Source organism: Oryx dammah, unplaced genomic scaffold, assembly GCF_014754425.2.
Source record: "Oryx dammah isolate SB20612 unplaced genomic scaffold, SCBI_Odam_1.1 HiC_scaffold_23, whole genome shotgun sequence".
Taxonomy (NCBI): domain Eukaryota; kingdom Metazoa; phylum Chordata; class Mammalia; order Artiodactyla; family Bovidae; genus Oryx; species Oryx dammah.
The window spans coordinates 72194561-72217390 of NW_024070207.1; the positions used below are offsets into that span (position 1 = coordinate 72194561).

Sequence of the window (22830 nt, forward strand, 5' to 3'; positions counted from 1 at the left end):
TGAGAAAAATAAGACCTAGTGACTTGACAAGTGATGTATCCAAAGGCAACTGGCTAAAAAGAAGGCAGAGTTGAGATTAGAGTTCTGGTCTGTCTCCAGAACCCACACACTATACTTCTGAATACACCATCAACCCCCTTTAGATTGTCTCCCCTCAACTTGAAACCAGGCACAAGGATCACAACCAGAGCAGCCAAAGATCCAAGCATGTGTTGAGAACGGCTGGCAATACAAAAGAACAAGGTGGCCCAACTGAGATGGAACAAACTGAAAACGCAAAAAGGAGGTACAGGGACAGAGAAATAAGAAAGTGAGAGATGGTTACACAGTATACTGGTTAAGATAAAGAGAAAGCTGGGTTTGGGAAACCTAAAGGGGAAAATTCTTGCTTTTATCTCTGTGTACAGGAGAGAGCAAAGATAACCTCAAGGCCATGAGGGGAGCCAGGAAGGATAAGGTTTCTGAGAAAGTGAATGAGGCAAGGCAGGATAAGACTTTCAAGGACTACAAGGCTAGGAGAGGCTTAGGTGGGAAGGAAGAAAGGCCCAGAGCAAAGAGGCAGGCCAGAGCAGGAACTGGACACCAAACCTAAAAATGTGTCGGGACTTCCTTCCAGCCCGAGCCTCTTCTAGTATCTCAGGATACTAAATACTCTCCAGCCCTTAGAGGGGAAGTAGAGAGCGGGGATTGTAAAGTGCTCTAACTCTAAAGAGGTCTGGGAATGGATCCTGGCACGCATTTTTTTTTTTTAAGCCAGTAGGCCTAATGCTAATACCCCCTCCCCCTCCCCTACTAGCTTCAACCCCAGCCACACCCACATGCTAAGGACCATCCAGGAGGGGGAGTGTGTGTTTGTGTGTGCGCGCGCGCGCGTGCGTGCTCGTGCCTAAGAGAGACAGAGAGACAGAGACAAAAAAGAGACTGGGGGAGAGAGTGCGCGCGGTGGGGGTTGGGGGTGGGGGACAAGGACAGAAAGGAGGGAGAAACAGAGAGAAAGGAGGAAGAAAATCTGTCGGCCTCGGTGAGGAAAACTACTGAAGAGATAACTCAGGGGGCTCTTGGGGGAAGACTCAGAGAGAAGATCCCAGAACTTACCCTAAGACCGTGGAAGGAGTGGGGGAGTGTCTTTGCAGGACCTGGTTTTGGGGTCACCAGGCAGTAACGGTTACTGCATAGGCGTTGTCATTGAGCCAGAGCCATTTAACCCGCCCTGGGTGGCTGGAGAGCAGGCTTAAGACACCCCACAACTCTGAGTCTCAGAATGGTTAGGAGGGCCTGAGGCTGCAGACAAGAGGAGGAGGGGCACGTGAGGGCTGGGTCCCTGCCTCCCCCAACCCTCCGCTGTCACTCATTACCCCAACAGTCGCCCAGGGGGCGGGCTCCGCAGAGGTGGGGTTGGGGGGAGGGTAAGCTTGGCAGGCGCCTGCTGCATGGCGTAGGTAGGGACTGTTGAGGGGGGCGGACGCCGGGGGGTTGAACACGAGTGGGAAGGGGAGAGAGACACGAGGAGGGGGAGGGGACCGGGAACCATTTGAATGAGAGGAGGGGATCACGGGTAGAGTGGGCTCCAGGAGGTAGGGCGGGCGCGGGTGTTGACGAGGGGCCAGACTCTTGAGCCAGGTAAGGGAAGCAGGTGCGTAGATTTGTTTTTTGTGGGTTAGTGTACTCGGCCCTCTGGTGGAAAAGGGGGTGCCTCCTTCCCCAGGGGCAGGCTTCCAAGCTCCGGAGGCTAGCTTTTCCTCAACTAACGGGGCCCCGGGCGGGGGCTCGAGCTCCATCTCCAGTGCCTACGTTCCACTCCGCAATTTCCAGGCGTCCGTTGGGCTGGGAGTCTCGCGCCGGGGGCCGGCGCTGTCTCGCGAGCCCCCTCCTTGAGCCAGCCAATGGGGTTGGTTGCTGACGCCGCCCGCCCGCCTGGTGCATAGCGCTGGGCTCCGTGAGCGGCGCTGCCATTTAAAGGGGCCGCGACCCCTGTCCCGGCTGCTAGGGAGGGAGGTGGAGAAGGAGCGCGGGGCCGTCGCTGACTGCAGTTCTAGGCTTGTAGCGGTTACACTAACCCTGCCGCAGGTAGGGGTCGGGCCTGACTAAGCCGAACCGAACCTGCAGGCAAGAGCTCGCAGTAGCCGGGAGGGGGGTCTAAAGAGAGACCGTAGCTCCAAAATGTCTTCCTGTAAATGCCTGCGGTGGGGGGTGGGCAACAGGAGAAGAAGGACCAGGGGAGCTATAGGAAAGGGGGACTGGGCTTGAGGGAGTGGGCGACCCTGAAAGGTAACTGGGGGGAGGGGTTAGGAAAGGCAGTTGGGGGGGGCGAGGAAGGGGCTGAGGGACGACTATGTAACGCGGGGAGGGGGGGTGGGGCCAGACAGGGTGGGTAAAGACTGGGGAACTGGGGGGCTCTAGGAGAGAGGGGAGGGGAGATAGAAACTGAGACCGCGGGGGCGGGAAAGGCTCCTGGTGGCTACGGCCCTGGGAGACTCTAAGGGGGCGTTCAAGCGGAGTTGAGGGCGGGGAGTGAAAGGTGAAGGGGGAGGGGAACTGGGAGTTGTAATGGGGTGGCGGGGGCTAGGCGGGCGGGTGGAGCGCCTGAAGAGTGGGGGTACAGGGCCAAGGCGGGGAACGCTTCTTCCCACAGGGGGCGCTGTACTGGGGGGAGGAGTGGTCATTCGCACTAAAACCTGTGTTAATGCTTGTCGATAGTGGTGGGGGCGGTTCAAGAGAAATCCAAGTGGATGGTGGGGTGTGTCCCAGAGCCTATATAAGAAGGAATTCTGGCGAAGACCACCTCTTCTGCCCCCTTTTCTACCCTTAATCTACAGCCCACATCCAGTCATCCTCATGGATCCCAGTGATTTCCCCAGTCCGTTTGACCCATTGACCCTGCCAGAGAAGCCCTTGGCTGGAGACCTTCCAGTAGACATGGAATTTGGAGAGGATCTACTGGAATCTCAGACTGCCCCAACTCGAGGATGGGCCCCCCCTGGCCCTTCTCCATCCTCGGGAGCCCTGGACCTGCTTGATACCCCTGCTGGCCTGGAAAAAGACCCTGGAGTCCTGGATGGAGCCACTGAGCTGCTGGGGCTGGGGGGGCTGCTCTATAAAGCCCCTTCTCCCCCAGAGGTGGACCATGGTCCTGAGGGGACCCTTGCATGGGATACAAGCGATCAGACCCTAGAGCCTGGACCAGGGGGCAGGACCCCTGAGGTGGTGCCCCCTGACCCAGGGGCTGGGGCAAATCCCTCTTCACCTGAGGGGCTACTAGAGCCTTTGGCTCCAGATTCTCCAATAACTCTGCAATCCCCACATATTGAAGAGGAGGAGACCACCTCCATAGCTACAGGGAGAAGGGGCTCCCCTGGGCAGGAGGAGGAGCTTCCCCAAGGGCAACCACAGAGCCCAAATGGCCCCCCCAGCCCTTCAGTGGGAGAGACTCTGGGGGATGGAATCAACAGTTCTCAGACCAAACCTGGGAGCCCTAGCCCCCCTGCACACCCTTCCTTGCCAGGTAGGTTGCCTGATCAGCTGGAAAATCAAGGCTGGGGGATGGTAAGGAGGTGGCTGTGTGTTTGGGGAAGAAGTGGGGGTGGAGAGTAGGGATGTGTATGGAGGAGTTAGGGGTTTGGAAAGGAGGAATGGAGATGTGGTGAAGAAGATGAAGGAAAGTAGGGAGGGAGACGCTCTGGAGGAAAAACAGTGGCAAGGTTTCAGGGGGTGGGTTGAGAAGGCTGAATTTTGTGGGAGAGAGTCCCTTTTTCTTCTCCTGGCTTTTGGTACCAGGGTCCTCCTTCCTTCAGGACTTGGGGAGGACACCAGGCTTCTTGGTTCTAAGATCTTTCTGTTTTTTTCTAGACGAGAGTGGGGTTTCTGGGTTTGATGAATGATGCTAGGTTCTGGAGCCAAGTGCAGAGTGCTTTCAGAGGAATGGTAGACATGCAGGGCCTAGGATTGTGTCTCTGATAGAGACTTAAGGGGCTTGCATTTCTTCCCAGTTCTACCTAGCACTGTACCTCTCCCAGGTTGTGACCAGGGTCTTAGGGCTTATATAACTACCTGAGTCCAGGGGAACCTCCCCATACATTATTGCTTCCTTTTCCCCTTGCTACCTTTGGCTGGTTGCATTTGTTTTTGTTGATAAACTATAAATTCTTGAAAGGGATGTTACCTATATTTCCTTAACTCCCAACCATTGGGATAGAAAGCTGGTGGGAAGGTAGGATTGTTTTTTCATGGAGAATAGCTGCAGCCCGCAACCCCCCTCCTTAGTGCAGAGCTCGAGGTAACCCTGAGAGGGGCCTCAAGAAGCCACAGGCACGTGAGTTTTCCCTTTCAGTTTTGAGTAAGTTCTTCCCCAGGAATGGAGGCGGGGGTTGAGCCGGGGAGGGGGTGGTGAGGGCAGGCTCAAGAATTAGGCTGCTTTCTGCTTCCTTTGCAGGAGATGGCCTGACTGGGAAGGCGAGTGAGAAGCCGCCTGAGAGGGTGAGGGGGGAGGGGATTGGAAGGAGTCTGGTTCCCCCTATAGCTCTGGGAAGGGCAGACCCTTCATTTTCCCTCCCAGATGTTGTTCTGTGGAGAGTGTGTGTGAGGAGAGTTAGGAGGAGGGAGGGAGCACTTGTGTCTATTGCTTCTTAAGGAGAAAGTCCAGCCTCCTTTTCTCCCCTGCTCCTAAGGGCTGGGCCCAGGGTCCCTACTCTCTCTTCCCCCTCCCATCTCTATACACCCCCCAAACCCTGTACTAGTGCAGCTGGCCCTTTAGCCTGCCCCTGGTGTCAGCTTTCCTCCCTCCCCATGTTTCCAAGGTGCAGAAGAGAAGCGAGCGCGTTAGAAGAGTAGAGCCTCCAAAACCTGAGGTTGTGGATTCCACTGAGAGCAGTGAGTAGGACTTGAAGTGTGACCGGGTGGGATGTAGCCGGAATGGATCTCCCAGCTCCTGTGGTGCTGTGCACCATGCAAATGGGAAGCGCCTGTCTCTGCCCTGGATTGGCATGGGAACCTGGGGCAGTGGGGGAAATTGAAAACAAGAGCAGTGAGAATGGAGTTTCCTGTTTCAGCTCTGCCATCCCTGTCCCCGAATCTTCTCACTTGGATCCCTACCTTCCCCTCCCTAGGACATTGCAGAGTAACTAAGGGATGGTGACAGCAGTAGCTTGAGATTTCAGTGTAATAGGGGCAGAGTGGAAAGCCAAGAACCATGGGGATTGGGGATCCCAGGATCAGCTGAACTACCTGCAGGTCAGGTGATGGCTGGAGGCCTGGTCCCTTAGCCTTTTCTCCCCACGCACCCCCCCCTCCCCTGCCCAGTTCCAGTGTCAGATGAGGATTCTGATGCCATGGTAGATGACCCAAACGATGAGGACTTCGTGCCATTCCGGCCCCGGCGCTCTCCTCGCATGTCTCTACGCTCAAGCGTGGCACAGAGGGCCGGGCGCTCTTCAGTAGGCACCAAGATGACGTGTGCCCACTGCCGGACACCGCTGCAGAAGGGCCAGACGGCCTACCAGCGCAAGGGGCTGCCGCAGCTCTTCTGCTCCTCATCCTGCCTCACCACTTTCTCCAAGAAGCCCTCTGGCAAAAAGACCTGCACCTTCTGCAAGAAGTACGTGAGGGTCTGGGGCTGTGGGGAGAGCAGGGATCAGGCCGGGAGTAAAGGGTGAGACAGATTCTGTTGGCAAGACCCTAGCACCATATGGGATAGAGCAATTCACTAATAGGAAGGGTGTCTGAGAATGTTTTTGATTCTGTGGTCATTGATCCCAGAGGAGGAAGGTGGAGGCTCATGAAATGAGGGGGTGGTATCAACTAAATGTACAAACCTGTTCCCACCTCCAGGGAGATCTGGAACACTAAGGACTCAGTTGTGGCGCAGACCGGTTCGGGAGGCTCCTTCCACGAGTTCTGCACATCCGTCTGTCTCTCCCTGTATGAGGCCCAGCAGCAGCGCCCAATTCCCCAGTCTGGGGATCCTGCTGATGCCACTCGCTGCAGCATATGCCAGAAGACTGGAGAGGTGAGGAAGCTGGATGGGGGCTGACTTGCAGAGCCTGGCCAGCCCTGAGCCACCCCTGCAATCCTGGGGCTGCAGGGGCCAGGCCCTGTGGATGAGGGATGTGGGGAGGGGGAAGCAGCCATTGTGAGGGAGTGGATTCAAGGCTAGAGCTTCTCCAGGATTGTGTGCGGCTGGCCGTCCTTGCCTCCCAGGACCTCAGCATCAAGTCGACATCCTGATGTGCAGGTTGGGGGGTCCCTGGGCCCGCTGTCTGCTGTAAAGGTCTAGGGTGAGGTGGGGCGGGCCATCCTTGCACCAGGGTGGGTGGTGGTGGCCAGGCCCCAGCTCAGGGTGTATGTGTGTGTGTGTGTGGCAGGTCCTACATGAGGTCAGCAATGGCAGCGTGGTGCACCGGCTCTGCAGCGATTCTTGCTTCTCCAAATTCCGGGCCAACAAGGGACTGAAAACCAACTGTTGTGACCAGTGCGGGGCTTACATCTACGCCAAGACTGGGAGCCCTGGCCCCGAGCTCCTCTTCCACGAGGGCCAACAAAAGCGGTTCTGCAACACAACCTGCTTGGGGGCATATAAGAAGGTGGGGCCGAGGGAGTAGTGCATTAGAGGGCTGTGGAAGGGGGTGCGGTCCTTGGGTGAGAAATAAAGGTGCCTGAAGGGTCGAGGGCTGGGAGAAATAAAACAAATAAAGGGGGTTTCAATTGTATCTGTTATGTTTTATTTTTGAAGCTGGCTGGTGGACACACAGGTGTTTGTTATCTCATCATCTATACTTTTTTGTATGCCTGAAATATCTCATGTTTTAAAAATTTTAAAAATAAAAGTGAAGGGACAAATCCAGCCTCAGCCTCTCCTTCCCCATCCTCACAGAAAAACACACGGGTGTACCCATGTGTCTGGTGCAAGACCCTGTGTAAGAACTTTGAGATGCTATCCCATGTGGACCGTAATGGCAAGACCAGCTTGTTCTGTTCCCTGTGCTGTACCACTTCTTACAAAGTGAAGCAGGCAGGGCTCACTGGTAGGTGCAAAGCCCTCTTCTCTGAGACCCCTGCTGGCCTTCCTTCTACCTCCCATACTCCTTCTATAGTAACCCCTGCTGCCCAACTTCAGCCCCAACCACACTCTCCCATGGATTTCCTGTTCCTTCTCTGCACTGCCTTACACCTGCTGTGTGTTCTCTCTTTCTCTCTCTCTTTCTCTTCCTCTCCTTCTCTCTCTCTCCTTTTCTCTCTGTGCCCCAGGCCCTCCCCGACCCTGCAGCTTCTGCCGCCGCAGCCTCTCTGACCCCTGTTACTACAACAAGGTTGATCGCACAGTCTACCAATTCTGCAGCCCCAGCTGCTGGACCAAGTTCCAGGTACTCCAGACCCTGGACGAGGGATAATGGGTGTGGCAATAGAGAGGGTATGAGATCTGGGGTAGGTAGGCCTGGGCAGAGCAAAGAGCAAGCCTGACTTCCCCTCCCTCCGCCAGCCCACTGCACACATCTTGCCCCTCCCTTGTTTGTCTTCCTTCCCTCCAGCGCACGAGCCCTGAGGGGGGCATTCACCTGAGCTGTCACTACTGCCACAGCCTCTTCAGTGGCAAGCCTGAGGTCTTGGACTGGCAGGTAAGATCCCCACCCCCACCCATATTTTGCTACATGACCAGACGTCTGTCTGAAGGGGTCCTTCCACTTGGCTCTCGCTGGGTCCAGATGTCGCAGCCCTGTTCCCCCCCCATGCCCCATCCCAGGACCAGGTGTTCCAGTTCTGCTGTCGTGATTGCTGTGAGGACTTTAAACGCCTTCGGGGTGTGGTGTCCCAGTGTGAGCACTGCCGGCAGGAGAAACTCCTGCATGAGAAGCTCCGATTCAGTGGGGTGGAGAAGAGCTTCTGCAGCGAAGGTAAGGAGATGGGGAAGGGCCATAGAGTCCTGTACCTTGCAGCTGGGAAGAAAAGCAGATTAAGTAAGGTAGGCTTGCAGGGTGGTCCGTTCTGCTTAGGACACTCTGGAGGCTGTTAGACGTGTCAGGTGCACTGCCTTGAGAAAGGTGGGTTTCATGGCCACATGGAGATCTCATGTCTCTGGACTCTTCTCTGTTGCCCCCTTTCCAGGCTGTGTGCTGCTATACAAACAGGACTTCACTAAGAAGCTGGGATTATGCTGTATCACTTGTACTTATTGCTCTCAAACCTGCCAGCGCGGAGTCACTGAGCAGCTGGATGGCAGCACCTGGGACTTCTGCAGCGAGGACTGTAAGAGCAAGTACCTGCTGTGGTACTGCAAGGTAAGGGGGGCTGCATGTCACAAAGGAAGGATAGGGCAGCAAGGAGCACGGGCTGTTGTGCCACCATCAGGCTGTGGGTCCATCTCCAGGGAGGGGATTCTGACTAGCCCAGCTTCTGTAGAGTGGCATGGATTATCCCAGGGCAAAGGACCCAGCACATTTTAGGGAGGCAGGTCTGACCACCCTGTCAACACCCTCAGGCTGCCCGGTGCCATGCCTGTAAGCGCCAGGGGAAGCTGCTGGAGACCATCCACTGGCGTGGGCAGATCCGTCATTTCTGCAACCAACAGTGTCTGCTGCGCTTCTACAGCCAGCAGAACCAACCCAACCTGGATACCCAGAGTGGGCCTGAGAGCCTCCTGAACAGTGAGTCCTGGGCAGGGGGCACAGTCTGTTAGAACTGGCCTGGACTCCTCTGACCCTGGGCCCAGCCACTTTCTTCTTCCTCTCCTGCTTTCACCTCATCCCTGGCCAGAGCTCCTGTTTCTGTGTTGTTTTTTAGCTTCTGAACTGTGCAGGTACTAGAGAAGTCTCATTTAAAGGTTCCGAGAGCTTTAAAAAAGGGGTTCTGAGAGTTAGATCCTACTGATTTTCTATAAGGGATATATTGTAAGGAATGGGTACCTGCCCTGGTAGAGTGGGGCATATAGGGGTTGTGGTTAGTTTTCAGAGAGAAGGAAATGTCAACACAAGCTCAATGTAAACATCTTTAGGGAGAATGAAGACTATTGTCATTTCTAGAATATCACCACGGACCCTCCACACTCCAGGGGTACTAAACTCCTGATTGCCATTTAATGGAAGGTCTCAAATTATGGGTTATTGGGGAAGCAATGTTTTTAATCCTTCTTGGAAGCCAGGAGCAAAGAATCTTTTTGGCCACTATTGCTGGGACCTAGAGAAGATTAGAGCTGGGGTGGAGTGAAGGGAAAATTCTAGACTTACCATTCACATTCGGAGTTCTCTTAACAAAGCCCTCCTGGAGCAGGGGTGAGGAAAACAGAGAGCTAGTGCCTCAGATGAGAGCATTCATTTGTTTTGATCTACAGGTCAGTCTTCTGAGGCAAAGCCCCAGACACCCTCTCAAACCAAAGTGGAGAACAGAAACACCATAAAGACCCTACAGGAAAATGGAAATCTGGGCAAGGTCAAGGCAAGAGCCAAGGGGGAAGATGGTCTCAAAGGGGTTACTGTAGCAGTGGTACTCATGTTCCTTTGTGTTTGCAGATCCCTGTGAAGACCCGACTAGCCCCTGCTGCTCCTACTCCTCCACCACCACCACCGCCACCCCCAGCAGCACCCCGCAAAAACAAAGCTGCCATGTGTAAACCACTGATGCAGAATCGGGGGGTCTCCTGCAAGGTGGAGATGAAGTCCAAAGGGAGTCAGACAGGTGAGTGAGGGTACCAAGGCGCCACAGGCTGTATTTCATGGTCTTAGGCCTCCTCCTGTGCCTGGGAGCTGGACAAGGGAGTTTCTTAGATGGCTAAAGTGTCCTGCATATTGTCTTGGAATCCCAGGGTCATCTGTCAGCATTTGTTTCAAGGGCAGCTTTGTGATACTGAGCACATGTTAGAGCTTTTAGGGGTGATGAACAAATATCAGGTCCTGGGGTGGATGTGACTCATCTGCCAGGGTCTCTGAGAAGACCCCTTTCCTGTCAACAGAAGAGTGGAAGCCACAGGTGATTGTGCTGCCCATCCCAGTGCCCATCTTTGTGCCAGTGCCTATGCATCTGTACTGCCAGAAAGTCCCGGTGCCTTTCTCAATGCCTATCCCGGTGAGTGTTCCTGCTCTTCCTGCTGGGGGTCTCTTTCACTTTTCCAGGCTGGAGGCCACCACCCCCACTCCCTCCCTCTCACTAGCCGTTCATCTCATGTACTAGTGTGGTTCTTGGCATTTAGTTGGGATTCATGCCTCCAGGTGCCTGTGCCCATGTTCCTGCCCACTACCTTGGAGAGCACAGACAAGATTGTGGAGACCATTGAGGAGCTGAAGGTGAAGATCCCATCCAACCCCTTGGAGGCTGATATCCTGGCTATGGCAGAGATGATCGCAGAGGCCGAGGAGTTGGACAAGGCCTCATCTGACCTTTGTGGTATGCCATGGGCAGCGATGGTGAGGGAGACAGGGTGCTGCCAGTCTGTGTCTGCCTAAGGGGGTGGAGAATGGTGATCTTGTTGCCTGGTGGGATTGGGGAACAGTTGGGATCAGCCCCTGAAAGCCTTTTGGGGGCACCAAGGAGGAGCTGCAGAGACTGAGCCAACCTCCCTGCCACCCAGATCTTGTGAGCAACCAGAGTGCAGAGGGACTTCTGGAAGATTGTGACCTGTTTGGGCCAGCTCGGGATGATGTCCTGGCCATGGCTGTCAAGATGGCCAATGTGTTGGATGAGCCTGGACAAGACTTGGAGGCAGACTTCCCCAAGAGTGAGTAGGATTCAGGGTGTGCCCACTGCATATAGTAGCATGTGCACTGTCAGGAAAGAAGTGTTGCTTGTGACCCCAACAATGACCCTAAACAGAAGACTCTCACAGAGAGCAGTGTCAGATATATCAGGACACTTTTCTACACTTGCGTCTTGTTTTTTTTTTTTCTTTTTGTAGTTGTTATAAAACACATAATGTAAAATTTGCCAACTTAACCATGTTTAAGTTTATAATTCAGTAGTGTTAGGAATGTTCTCAATGTTGTGAATTTTGTGTGTACGTGCCTGTGAGCATGTTCTTTGTGTATAGCTTTGTCCTGTTGACTACAATGAAGATGTCTGGGAGGCTCATCTCAAGTCAAGTGGACAAGTAGTGGGAGTGAGGTGGGAGGACTACAGGGTTGAGGTCTTAAAAAATCGATTTCTTCTTCCTTTCCCTTCTAGATCCTTTGGACATTAACCCCAGTGTGGACTTCCTCTTTGATTGTGGCCTGGTAGGGCCTGAGGACGTGTCTACTGAACAAGACCTTCCCCGAGCCATGAGGAAGGTGAGGACTGGAACTGCTATATCCACAGAAGAGGGATGGAGGCATGAAGGGTAGTGGGGTGGGTGTGGGGCTTTCACAGCCAAATCAGAAGCCTTAGTTTCCCCTTCCCTAGCCTCCTTTCTCTACCACTGTGTTCATTGTGTTGTGTTATTTGCTCAATCATGTCCGACTCTTTGCAACCCCATGGACTGTAGCCCACCAGGCTCCTCTGTCCATAGACTTCTCCAGGCAAGAATACTGGAGTGGGTTGCCATTCCATTCTCCAGGGACTGTGTACATTAAGGTACAGCCAAACTCTAGTTTCTCCCCAGTTCATCAGAGCTCATCAGAGCTGTTCCTGGGGTCCTGTGCTGTGGAAGCTTGCTACGTTCTTACATTGGTCCCACCCTGCCCTGGTGGTGAACACTGTCCTGACTTGCTTCCACAGTGCTCCCAGCCTTAGCTCTGCTACCCACTCCTTTCTCTTCCTCTCCAGGGTCAAAAGCGGCTGGTGCTTTCAGAGAGCTGTTCCCGGGACTCCATGAGCAGTCAGCCTAGTTGTACTGGACTCAACTATTCCTATGGTGTCAATGCTTGGAAGTGCTGGGTGCAGTCAAAATATGCCAATGGAGAAACCAGCAAGGGTGATGAGCTGCGCTTTGGCCGTAAGTACCAGGGGAAGGGGAGAGGGAGCAGGACTGTGATTCAGCTGAAGGTGTCCATAGGGCATCCTGTGCAGATGTGGAGGAGTTGCAGAATAAGGGGAGATGCCATCTAGGTTTCAAGGCTGAAGGCTCTTTGTGTGATTATTGGGTTTGTTCTGGAGCTGGACGTGACTAAGGGATGAAGGGGTTAATGATGGAGCTAAGGGAAATTCTCCATGTGGAGCTGTCTTAATGCCAGCTACCTCCACTGTGTATCTCTGCAGCCAAACCTATGCGTATCAAGGAGGATATTCTGGCCTGCTCAGCTGCTGAACTCAACTACGGTTTAGCCCAGTTTGTGAGAGAAATCACTCGACCCAACGGTGAACGATATGAACCTGATAGCATCTACTATCTGTGTCTTGGCATCCAACAGGTACCACTGACGTGCTGCCTCACTTGTCGTAACTCAGCACAGTAGGCAGGGTCCTACCTGAAATGATTCTGTCCCACTTCCTGTTCCTCACCTCATCTGCTGCCTTGAGCAGGCATCTCCTACTCCAGACAGGACAAGAAATGACAATACTCTACCAAAATCAAAGCTGCACTCCAGGACTGTTGACCAAGGAGCAATATTCATTGCTGTCTGGGTTGCTTTGTCGTCCTCAAACCCATGCTCAGAGGGGACAGATGGGCAGAGCGAGGTCTCCTGAATAGTGGGGTAATGTTTGGTTTCTATGGGGAGAAGTCAAACGTGCCTTAGCTGACAAGGGGGTCTGGGCTTGTGAAGAAGTAGCTGTGATACATCTCTTCTAAACTTTCTTCTCCTCCAGCAGGGCCTCAGCACTTGAGAGCTGTAGGTTTACCTGGGGAAAACCACTCTGGATCACTTAATCGAGCAACTGTTTCCCATGGTCTCCTAACTGTCAAGGTCGCCATGCCTGAGGCCGTTGGCATCATTGTCTTTTCTCTAGGGCCCAGAGTCTAGCTGTATGTATGTCTGTTTTTCTTTTTCCAGTACTTGTTGGAAAATAACCGAATGGTGAACATTTTCACGGACCTTTACTACCTGACTTTTGTTCAAGAACTCAACAAGTCTCTGAGTACCTGGCAGCCCACGCTCCTCCCTAACAGTAAGGGCCAGGGACTTGGCAACCCCTCTGCCCTTTGCTCTATTCTTCCAGTGTACCACTCCGAGCCCTGGACTCTTGGGTCTGCCACTCTTCACAAAAGGGTCTGAGTACAGGAGCATATAGTTGGGTGCCTTGGGGTTTAGAGCTAAGGGAATCAGAGCCCCTGTCCTTGGACATGAGGAGGGGATCAAGAGCTATCTCTGGGACTAAAAAAGTGACCAGGGTTTGAGTGGTAAGTGAAGAAAGAAAGAAGTTGGACTCCTGAAGGTTTACATGAGTGAAGCTCCTAATGCAGGTGGAAACTGTGGGGAAAAAATCCCCCCCAAACCCCACCAAAAGCCAACAAACAAATCCAGTCCTCCTGTGCAGTATAGCAAGGTGTTAGGGTTTTGCACATGGTGATCCTTTAGTGACCAAACAAGTCTGGTGTGCTCAGTGCTTGTGAGTGGCATGTGTGGGAGTAAAGGGGATAGGTGTGGGTAGCCAGTCCCTCCTGACAGCCTCTCCCCCTTGCCTTTGCAGATACAGTGTTCTCCCGAGTAGAGGAAGAGCACCTCTGGGAGTGTAAGCAGCTGGGGGTCTACTCGCCCTTTGTCCTTCTCAACACCCTTATGTTCTTCAACACTAAGTTTTTTGGGCTTCAGACAGCCGAGGAGCACATGCAGCTCTCCTTCACCAATGTGGTGCGGCAGTCCCGCAAGTGTACCACCCCTCGGGGCACCACCAAGGTGGTGAGCATCCGCTACTATGCTCCTGTCCGCCAGAGGAAAGGGCGAGGTATGATGCTGCCCCCGCCTTTGCTTTTCCTCCCCCTCTGCTTTCCCCTTCCCTGCCCCACCATACCACCAGGTTGGCCCTCTCCATTATCTCTAGCTTCCCTATCCTTCCATTCCTGGGTTTCCAGAAAAAAGGAACAGCACCCAGTCCTTCAATCTGGTGGGAAGTGATTGTTGCATATAGGAGGTCACCCAGTTGCCTGTTTCCTGCCTTTCCTCATTTCAGGGCAATTTACTTTTTAGGAGGTGTGGTAGACAGGTGGGAAGCTGTTGGGTGTGTTTGGCTGAAGGGGGAGTTGACAAGAGTGAATGACAGGCTTTCCATGGCTCTGCTGCTGGGCGTAACTGCCACAGTACCTTGGTTTCTATTCTGGCCCTTGAGTCAGTTCCCAAGGTCCCTTCTGGACCTGAGACTCTACCAGGACTAATGTGTGGGGTGCTGGAGCCATGACTGTTTATCCCAGAAAGCAGCCCCGATTTTACAGTAGGGTCTGTTTTGTCAGTTTGTCCATGTGACTTCTGAGATCACCTCTTTAGGAAATCAACTTTGGGAAGATGATAGATAGTGTTTAACAGTGAGAACCAGGGCGCCCTTCAGAGCAGCACACTGCAGAATGTTGAGTTGGTGCAGAGAGACTGACCGACTCTTCTGCCTTTATTTCTCCATGAGCCCATTTTGTGTCCTGAGGCCTTCAACCTGTGCCCTGGACTGTGCTCTTGGAGGTCCTTTGTTGAGACTGCACTTTTAATGAGTCCAGGTCATTTGCCTCCTCCACAGACACAGGTCCTGGGAAACGGAAGAGAGATGATGAAGCCCCCATCTTAGAGCAGCGTGAGAACCGCATGAATCCCCTCCGCTGCCCCGTCAAGTTCTATGAATTCTATCTCTCAAAATGGTGAGTTGGCAGGTTCGCAGGAATGGCATTAGCCTGGGGACCCACAGGCTCTACTTCTCCCAGTTACTGATCTCTGTCCACCTGCCCCCCTCCCACCCCCACCATTGCAGTCCTGAAAGCCTCCGGACACGCAACGATGTGTTCTACCTGCAACCTGAGCGGTCCTGCATCGCTGAGTCGCCTCTCTGGTATTCTGTGATCCCCATGGACCGCAGCATGTTGGAGAGCATGCTCAATCGCATTCTGGCTGTGCGTGAGATTTATGAGGAGCTGGGTCGTCCCGGGGAGGAAGACCTGGACTGAGCCCACATGCTTCCCATATCCATCTTCCACACAACGTCTGTCCCATGGCCATGTCCCACAGGGTGACAGGCCCAGGAACCAATGCTACTCATTTTGAAGGGCCCTGACTGCCCTTTTCTACTCATCCATTCCCTGCCTTCCCTAGGAATCCCTGGCTTTTACCTTCTCCCAAACCACTTGACGACCACAAGGCCCCAGTCGTCTGTACTGAGAGACTGGTCTCCCAGTGGTGGGCAAAAACCAGCTAGGCCATCTTCTTCATGTTTCAGAGTAAACTCCTGGGGCCAAACTCTGAGTGAAGTGTTCATAGCTCTGGTGATCCTGTTGGCTTTGGGTTTCCTGACCCATCCCACGTAGGTCAAGGCCCTTGTTCCTAGGTTTGGCCGAGGGAAGAACCCAGCTGCCTTCTCAACCTTGTGCCCACTCACTTCTCTACTCTTCCTTGGTCACAAACTAAAGGGTCTTGTATGAAAGATATGAAAGAAACTATGAAAGTAATGAAGAGACCATTTACCTAAAACACAGAGCTTAGGCACTCTTCCCTCCCACAAGATAATTGGTGGTTGGAAGCCCCTCACTACCTTGTTCCTCCTCCCGACCCCAGCAAGCACCAAACCTTGGTGCTGCAATTTAAAAAATCTAAATGCTTTTTTTTCCTTCAAAGGCAGAGAATGACTCTTAAGTATGGGGAGAAGACGCCTGTCCCCTTGGTTTATGTGTTTGTCTCTCTCTGCCATCTTAGGTTGGCATGAGCCACGGTGTCAACATGCTTAGCGGCTTTCTGTAACTGCCTCCCTTTAGTTCAGTGGACAGAGTTCCGAAGGCAAAAACCACCTTCTGACTTGGGTTGGGGCTGGGTTCCCCACTCTTGTTCTTCCCCCATTGTAAGAGCCAGGCCAAGCCTGTGGGGGCCCTGAGTCATGCAGGATGGGATCTGTGGTCAAAGGATAGGTGAAGAACTGTGGGCATGGGTCCTGCCCCCACTGCCTCCATCTTTTCTCTTCCCCATCTTGCCTCTGTAGTTGCAGAAAACTCTTAGCGTCCGGCAAAGGGGGTACCTAGTTCTTTCCCTGTTGGCTTTGCTGTTCCCCAGCCTCCTTTTTGTGTTTTTATAACTGTCACCAGTTTAGCCACTGTTTAAATTGTATATATTGTTCTGAGGCACCTGGCCTGTCCCTTCAGTGAGCCATGCCCACCTTGTGTTGTAGTGAGAAGCTGTTGTCACGACTAACCTTCTGTCTTTGAAATTGTTTGTTTCAAATAAAGAGTTAAAATTGTCTTTTGCCTTCTCTTGGGGAGCGAGAGCAGTGTTTTGAGGGGTGAAGGATATAGTGGAGCAATGCTGGACCACTTCAGATCTCTCAGGGTGTAAAATGAGGTGTCCCACTGCAGGCTGAGAATCATTTTTATCCATCTCACTGAATGAATCCACTAGGAATATGGTCCTTGTTATAACAAGTTTACAAACACTCAAGAGAAAGATTTATGCAGCAGCTATCTATTAAGGACCTACTATGTTTAAGGACCTAGTTTCAGATTATACATTTCAAAGAAGACAGATGAACTAGACTGGGATCCTATCCCCAGCAGGTTCCCAGGCTAGACAGGGGAGAGAACAGTGAACAGTTAGCTGTGAGACTAGCAGAATGAAATACAATACCTAGTGCTATGGGAGAGCGAGGAATAAGGAACTCATTTCAGGTTTACAGGGGAGTTGTGTGTAAGTTCACTGAGGGAGGTGGCAGTTGACTCAGGTCTCAGTAAGTAGGAGGGGTTGGGGACCAGCACAATCAAAGGCTGTGATTTCCGATGAGAGGGTGAGGGGATCAGATGTGCTGCTGTAGGGAGGAGATCTCCAGGACAATATGGAGGGTTGGGGGTAGGGTAGATCAGAAGGCCAAGACATCAGTGGAAGGATTGTAGCTAAAATTCTATGAGCTTCAATGGGGACAGAGAAGAAAAAGAGGATGAATTCAAAATGAGTTTCAGACATTTTGAAGGTCAAGTCTGTAAGCTATGGAAGAGAGGGAAGAATCAAACATGAAACCCACGTTTCTAGCCTTCATGACTGGAAAAGTGAGACATCTTTTTTTTTTTTTTAAACAGAACAAATCCACACTTTATTTACTTAATACAGCTTCACACAGATTCTGTGTCCAATGGCCTTAGCATGAAGTTTGCTTCGGAATTTGACACAAGCCCTGCTACTGTTCATTAGGACGAATTACATTTCCCCAGATTCCTCTGGTTTTGTTAGGTTTTTCACCAGGAGTTTCTGTGTTATTCTTTGCTTTCAACACGTAAGCGCATCTCTTGCCTACATATAGTTCAATTTCATCTTGAGCATAAAGACTTTCAATTTTAAAAAGGGCTGTGTGCTCCTTCTGGTTCCAGACACCCTGCTTATAGCAAGCAAAAAAAAAAAATGGCCTTGGACCATAGCCTTCCAGACATGTTTGTCCTTTTAGAAGTCTTTTTCCCAGCAGGCCTCCACAGGCTCCTAGATGGCTGAAACAGTGAAAGTGACACTCCTTTAACCAAGTTGGGAAACAGAGGCAGGTTTTGTTGTTTTATCTTGGGGGTTGGTTTTTTCAGGGGAGTTAGGGTAGGAGGAGGTTGTAACAAGTTGAGGTTTTGATCACATTTGGTTTGAGACTCCATTGACACATCCATGTGGTGGCCTGTGCAATATGGCATAAAAGAAAATACCCAAACTTGAGTTTTAATCATAGTTCTGCCACTAAAACTTGGGCAAGCCTACCTTTTGAGTCTCCTCTAAAAAATGCCCTGACTTGCTCACAGAATTATTGCAAAGGTCAGATGACAAAATGGGTATGAAAGAGCAATAATGATGCTAGATGCTATTATATATACCAGGCAGTTGGAAATGTGGGTCTGAGGCTTAAAAGAGAAAGTGTCTTACTTTGTTCTAGCTTTATTGAGATATAATTGACATATAATACTGCATAAGTTTGAGGTGTACAGTGTTGATTTGGTACACTTATATATTGCAAAATGATTACCACCATTGCATTAGCCAACACCTCCATCCTGTCATTTATTTACCATTTTTTTTGTGTATGTGTGGTGAGAAGTTTTAAGCTCTCTCATAGTAACTCTTTAGTATATAATACAGTGTTGTTAACTATAGTCACCATGCTGCATATTAGATCCTCAGAACTTACTCATATTAGAACTGGAAGTATATACCCTTTGACCAACATCTCTCAATTTTCCCCCACACCCTACCCCCTGCAAACTACCATTTTACTCTCTGCTTCTATGAGTTCAGCTTTTTTGGAGTCCACATACAAGTGATATCACACGGTATTTATCTTTCTCTATCTGACTCGTTTCACTTAGCATAATGCATGAGGTGTCAGTTTAGAAGTCATCTGCAAAAGGCTCCTAGCTGAAGCTATGAGAATGGACAAGATCATTCGGGGGAAATAAGAAGAGAAAAGGATTTTTTTTAAAAAAAGTTACCTTAGAGACTATCTTCAATTAACCAGCAAAATGAACTGAGAAGGAGAGACCAGACAAATAGGTGGAACCCCAAATCTGCCAGGTGCCAAAGGTAAAACCACCTGATTAAAAGCTATCCTTATACCACAGGCCAGGGTGAAGCCTGTTAATTTGCTTTCTCCTCTCATCCTCAGCAGGGCCCAAACCCATGTAGCTCTCCTACCTCCTTCCCCTACTGGAAGAGAGAAGGGTGTGATGTCATTTGCCCAACTAGATTTCTTCCCTGTGCCCAGCCTTGTGCTAATCACAAGTAAGATGAGTAAGAACTTAGAGTCTGTTCTGAGAAGTCCCCAATCTGATAGGACCAAGCCTGGGACAAGAGTGAGCCAATTAAGGCATTTGGGGTGCAAAGTTTAAGGAGGCACTCATGGCTGGGGTCATGCAAATATAAGGTTGGCATTTGAGCCACCCTGAGAGTGACTGCCTCCTTAAGGAGGCGTTTTATACCCTAGGTGCCTTGATTGCCTCATCCTGGTCTGACCCTGGGGAAGACTCATATGTCAATAAAATAACCAAGGTAGAAAGTAATTGTTATTCATTCTGTCCCAGGAAATCAAGATGGACCACAGAGGTGATATGGCAGCCGTGTTCTCACGAAGAGTAGATAGTTTATCAGGTAGCGTAGAGGTGCAGGGATCAATGTACATAAAGGCATGGAGGTAAAAGAGATCTTGGAGTATCTTCAGGAAAGGGTGGTTGGGCTGCACAGGAGGTGGACACTGCACAGGAAAAGGGATGAGGAGTGGTGGGAGGTGTTGCTGGGGGAAAAGGGGATCAGGTTGTGAAAGGCATCTAATACCATGGCCTGCTAAGGTGACCAACCTGTTTTAGCAATGAAAGCCCAGCATCCTGGAAACTCCTTGGTCCAGGCAAACTGAAACAGTCATACCTTATCCTCAAAGCAGTGGAAAGTCATCAAAGGATTTTCACAAAGAATTGACAGGGTAGACTTCATGGTTTTTGGTTTGTTTGTTTGTTTTTTAAATTTTCTTGACCTCACCATGGGGTATGTGGGATCTTAGTTACTTGACCAGGGACTGAACCCATGCCCCTTGCATTGACCACTGGACCACCAGGGTAGTCCTCGGCTTCATGTTTTAAGGTGACTTTAGCATGTCTGGCTGAATGGACAACTGAGTGCTGAAGAAACCCAGGAGGCCAGTTTCAGGGAGCCAGTGGTACAGAAATGAGTTTGTCCTTTGCCTAGGGCGTCTGGCAGACATGAGTTCTAGATCCTTGGCTCAGTCCTTTCTTTCCTAGGGCTGTTTGGTCTGGCCAAGTTACTATATGGGCCTGTTTCCTCATCTATAAAATGGGGACAATAATTATGCTTACCTCCATGAATGGTGAGGATTAAGGGAGATACGGTTTAGCACAGTGCCCAGCACACGTGTAACAAGCACTTAATAAACATTAGCTTTTATTGTCTACATTACCAGTTAGGAGATAATTTCAAGGCCTGAAGGAAGACTGCAGCATAATGAGAATGCTGAGGAGGAAAGGAACTTGAGAAAGATTTGGGAAGCTGACTTACAAGACTTTCTTTGTTGGTGAATTGATTATATTCTAGTGTGAATGATTTTTTGTTGTTGTTGTTGGCATTAATCCTCCAAGGAATCTGCTTTTCAAGACCTTTATCTCTAATTGTGGGATGAGGGGCTTTGCCCCTTAAAGGGAAGGTGAAAGGCAAAGAGAAAGTGGCAAGGGAACTGCTGGAAAACGAAGCCTGCATTTGAGATTTCTAAGCTTAAGGGAGAGAAATAGTAGGATTTAAAAACTTGTCATGATTCACGGTGTTGAAAGGTAGGGGTTCTAAATAACTCTCTCTCCCCATCTTGCCTGCACTCCCCAAATTGCCTTCCTTCCTAGAAATGGACAATTTCTGGATTCTGCTCAAAGCAGAGATCTTGGAAGAAGCACAGGGCAGCCTGTTCTTCAGCTTTCATCATTCCTCTCTCCTAACCTTAGGGCCCCCCAAATGCACATCTTGTTTTCCAGCAACTTAATTTTTTCATATCATACTGAGCTTCCCCCACAACCCCCCTCTATCATGAAAGCCTTCCTAGGGCAACATAGAGTGGTTACTTTGGGATAGAGGAGATAGCACAGATTTTGGATTAGAATAGACCTAAGTGTTCATTCTAGCTCTGCAGTTTTCAGCCAGACATACTACTCAACCTCTCTGAACCTCCATTTCCTCATCTACAAGTATGGGTATAGTAATAGCTATGTTACCATTACTGAGATGATACATATAAGTGCTTAATTTATCACCAAATCTGGTCCATACTGGGTGCTCCATAAGCAATCCCCTTTCTTCTTTCCTTTCATCCACCTAAGTTATTTCCCTTTTTCTTTCTTTCTTTTTTGGCTGCACTGCATGGCATGTGGGATCTTAGTTCCCCAGCCAGGGACTGAACCCACACCCCCTGCAGTAGAGCACAGAGTCTTAACCACTGGACCACCAAGGAAGTCCCACACTTAAGTTATTTGTAAGTCTGGGAATAAAGTTTCAGAATTTATTATGATTGAGACACATTCTTTTCATTAAAACTACATTAAGAATTAAGGCCCTCCCCCCACAACCATCCTTCCACTATCCGAATGTGGCCATATGTACCATTACATGTGTGCAAACATAAAAATTTGCCTACTTCAGCACAAAATTGACAACTAGACAGTCAAGAAAACATGTTAGTTAGGTGAGACAAAGAATTTAGCTCAGTGTTTGAAAGAGCTGGTGAATCTTTCAGTTCAGTTCAGGCGTGTCTGACTCTTTGCGACCCCATGGACTGCAGCCTCCCTGGACTGCCAGACCTCCCTGTCCATCACCAACTCCCGGAGTTCACTCAAACTCATGTCCATTGAGTCAGTGATGCCATCCAACCATCTCATCCTCTGTCGTCCCCTTCTCCTCCCACCTTCAATCTTTCCCAGCATCAAGGTCTTTTCCAATGAGTCAACTCTTCGTATGAGGTGGCCAACGTATTGGAGTTTCAGCTTCAGCATCAGTCCTTCCAGTGAACACCCAGGACTGATCTCCTTTAGAATGGACTGGTTGGATCTCCTTGCAGTCCAAGGGACTCTCAAGAGTCTTCTCCAACACCAAAGCATCAATTCTTTGGCGCTCAGCCTTCTTTATAGTCCAACTCTCACATCCATACATGACTACTAGAAAAACCATAGGTTTGACTAGATGGACCTTTGTTGGCAAAGTAATGTCTCTGCTTTTTAATATGCTGTCCAGGTTGGTCATAACTTTTCTTCCAAGGAGCAAGGGTCTTTAATTTCATGGCTGCAGTCACCATCTGAAGTAATTTTGGAGCCCCCAAAAATAAAGTCAGCCACTGCTTCCACTGTTTCCCCATCTATTTGCCATGAAATGATGGGACCTGATGCCATGATCTTAGTTTTCTGAATGTTGAGTTTTAAGCCAACTTTTTCCCTGGTGGCTCAGAGGTTAAAGTGTCTGCCTGGAATGCAGGAGACCCGGGTTCAATCCCTGGGTTGGGACGATCCCCTGGAGAAGGAAATGGCAACCCACTCCAGTACTCTTGCCTGGAGAATCCCATGGAGGGAGGAGCCTGGTAGGCTACAGTCCATGGGGTCGCAAAGAGTCAGACACGACTGAGCGACTTTACTTACTTACTTACTTACTTTTTCACTTTCATCAAGAGGCTCTTTAGTTCTTCTTTGCTTTCTGCCATAAGGGTGGTGTCATCTGCCTATCTGAGGTTATTGATGTTTCTCCCAGAAATCTTGATTCCAGCTTGTGCTTCATCCAGCCCAGCGTTTCTCATGATATACTCTGCATATAAGTTAAATAAGCACAGTGACAATATATAGCCTTGACGTACTCCTTTCCTGATTTGAAACCAGTTTGTTGTTCCATGTCCAGTTCTAGCTGTTGCTTCCTGACCTGCATATAGGTTTCTCAAGAGGCAGGTCAGGTGGTCTGGGATTCCCATCTCTTTAAGAATTTTCCACATTTTTTTGTGATCCACACAGTCAAAGGCTTTGGCATAGTCAATAAAGCAAAAGTAGATGCTTTTCTGGAACTCTCTTGCTCTTTCAATGATCCAACAGATGTTGGCAATTTGATCTCTGGTTCTTCTGCCTTTTCTAAAACCAGCTTGAACATCTGGAAGTTCACAGTTCACATACTGTTGAAGCCTGGCTTGGAGAATTTTGAGCATTACTTTGCTATCATGTGAGATGAGTGCAGTTGTGTGGTAGTTTGAGCATTCTTTAGCATTGCCTTTCTTTGGGATTGGGATGAAAACTGACCTTTTCCAGTCCTTTGGCCAATACTGAGTTTTCCAAATTTGCTG

The 22830-nt window shown here is 50.4% G+C and overlaps 1 protein-coding gene across 4 annotated transcripts; it reads left to right on the forward strand.

Moving 5' to 3' along the window:
• The first annotated feature begins 959 nt into the window (after nucleotides 1-959).
• ZMYM3 (zinc finger MYM-type containing 3) lies at nucleotides 960-16252 on the forward strand. 4 transcript variants are annotated; one of them, XM_040265720.1, is made up of 25 exons: nucleotides 960-1021; nucleotides 2817-3502; nucleotides 4430-4473; nucleotides 4794-4866; nucleotides 5296-5590; nucleotides 5824-6001; nucleotides 6357-6575; nucleotides 6866-7016; nucleotides 7240-7355; nucleotides 7521-7607; nucleotides 7733-7883; nucleotides 8095-8267; nucleotides 8468-8633; nucleotides 9317-9414; nucleotides 9495-9660; nucleotides 9935-10047; nucleotides 10191-10365; nucleotides 10550-10696; nucleotides 11140-11243; nucleotides 11719-11887; nucleotides 12151-12302; nucleotides 12885-12999; nucleotides 13522-13776; nucleotides 14554-14671; nucleotides 14782-16252. In XM_040265720.1, the coding sequence occupies exons 2-25, from the start codon at nucleotides 2836-2838 to the stop codon at nucleotides 14972-14974; spliced, it is 4125 nt and encodes a 1374-aa protein (XP_040121654.1). In that variant the 5' UTR covers nucleotides 960-1021; nucleotides 2817-2835; the 3' UTR covers nucleotides 14975-16252. The 4 variants fall into 4 exon arrangements, with proteins under 4 accessions (XP_040121654.1, XP_040121655.1, XP_040121653.1 ...); XM_040265721.1 differs by lacking the exon at nucleotides 960-1021 and adding an exon at nucleotides 1036-1439; XM_040265719.1 differs by lacking the exon at nucleotides 960-1021 and adding an exon at nucleotides 1940-2067.
• Nucleotides 16253-22830: the final 6578 nt, after the last annotated feature.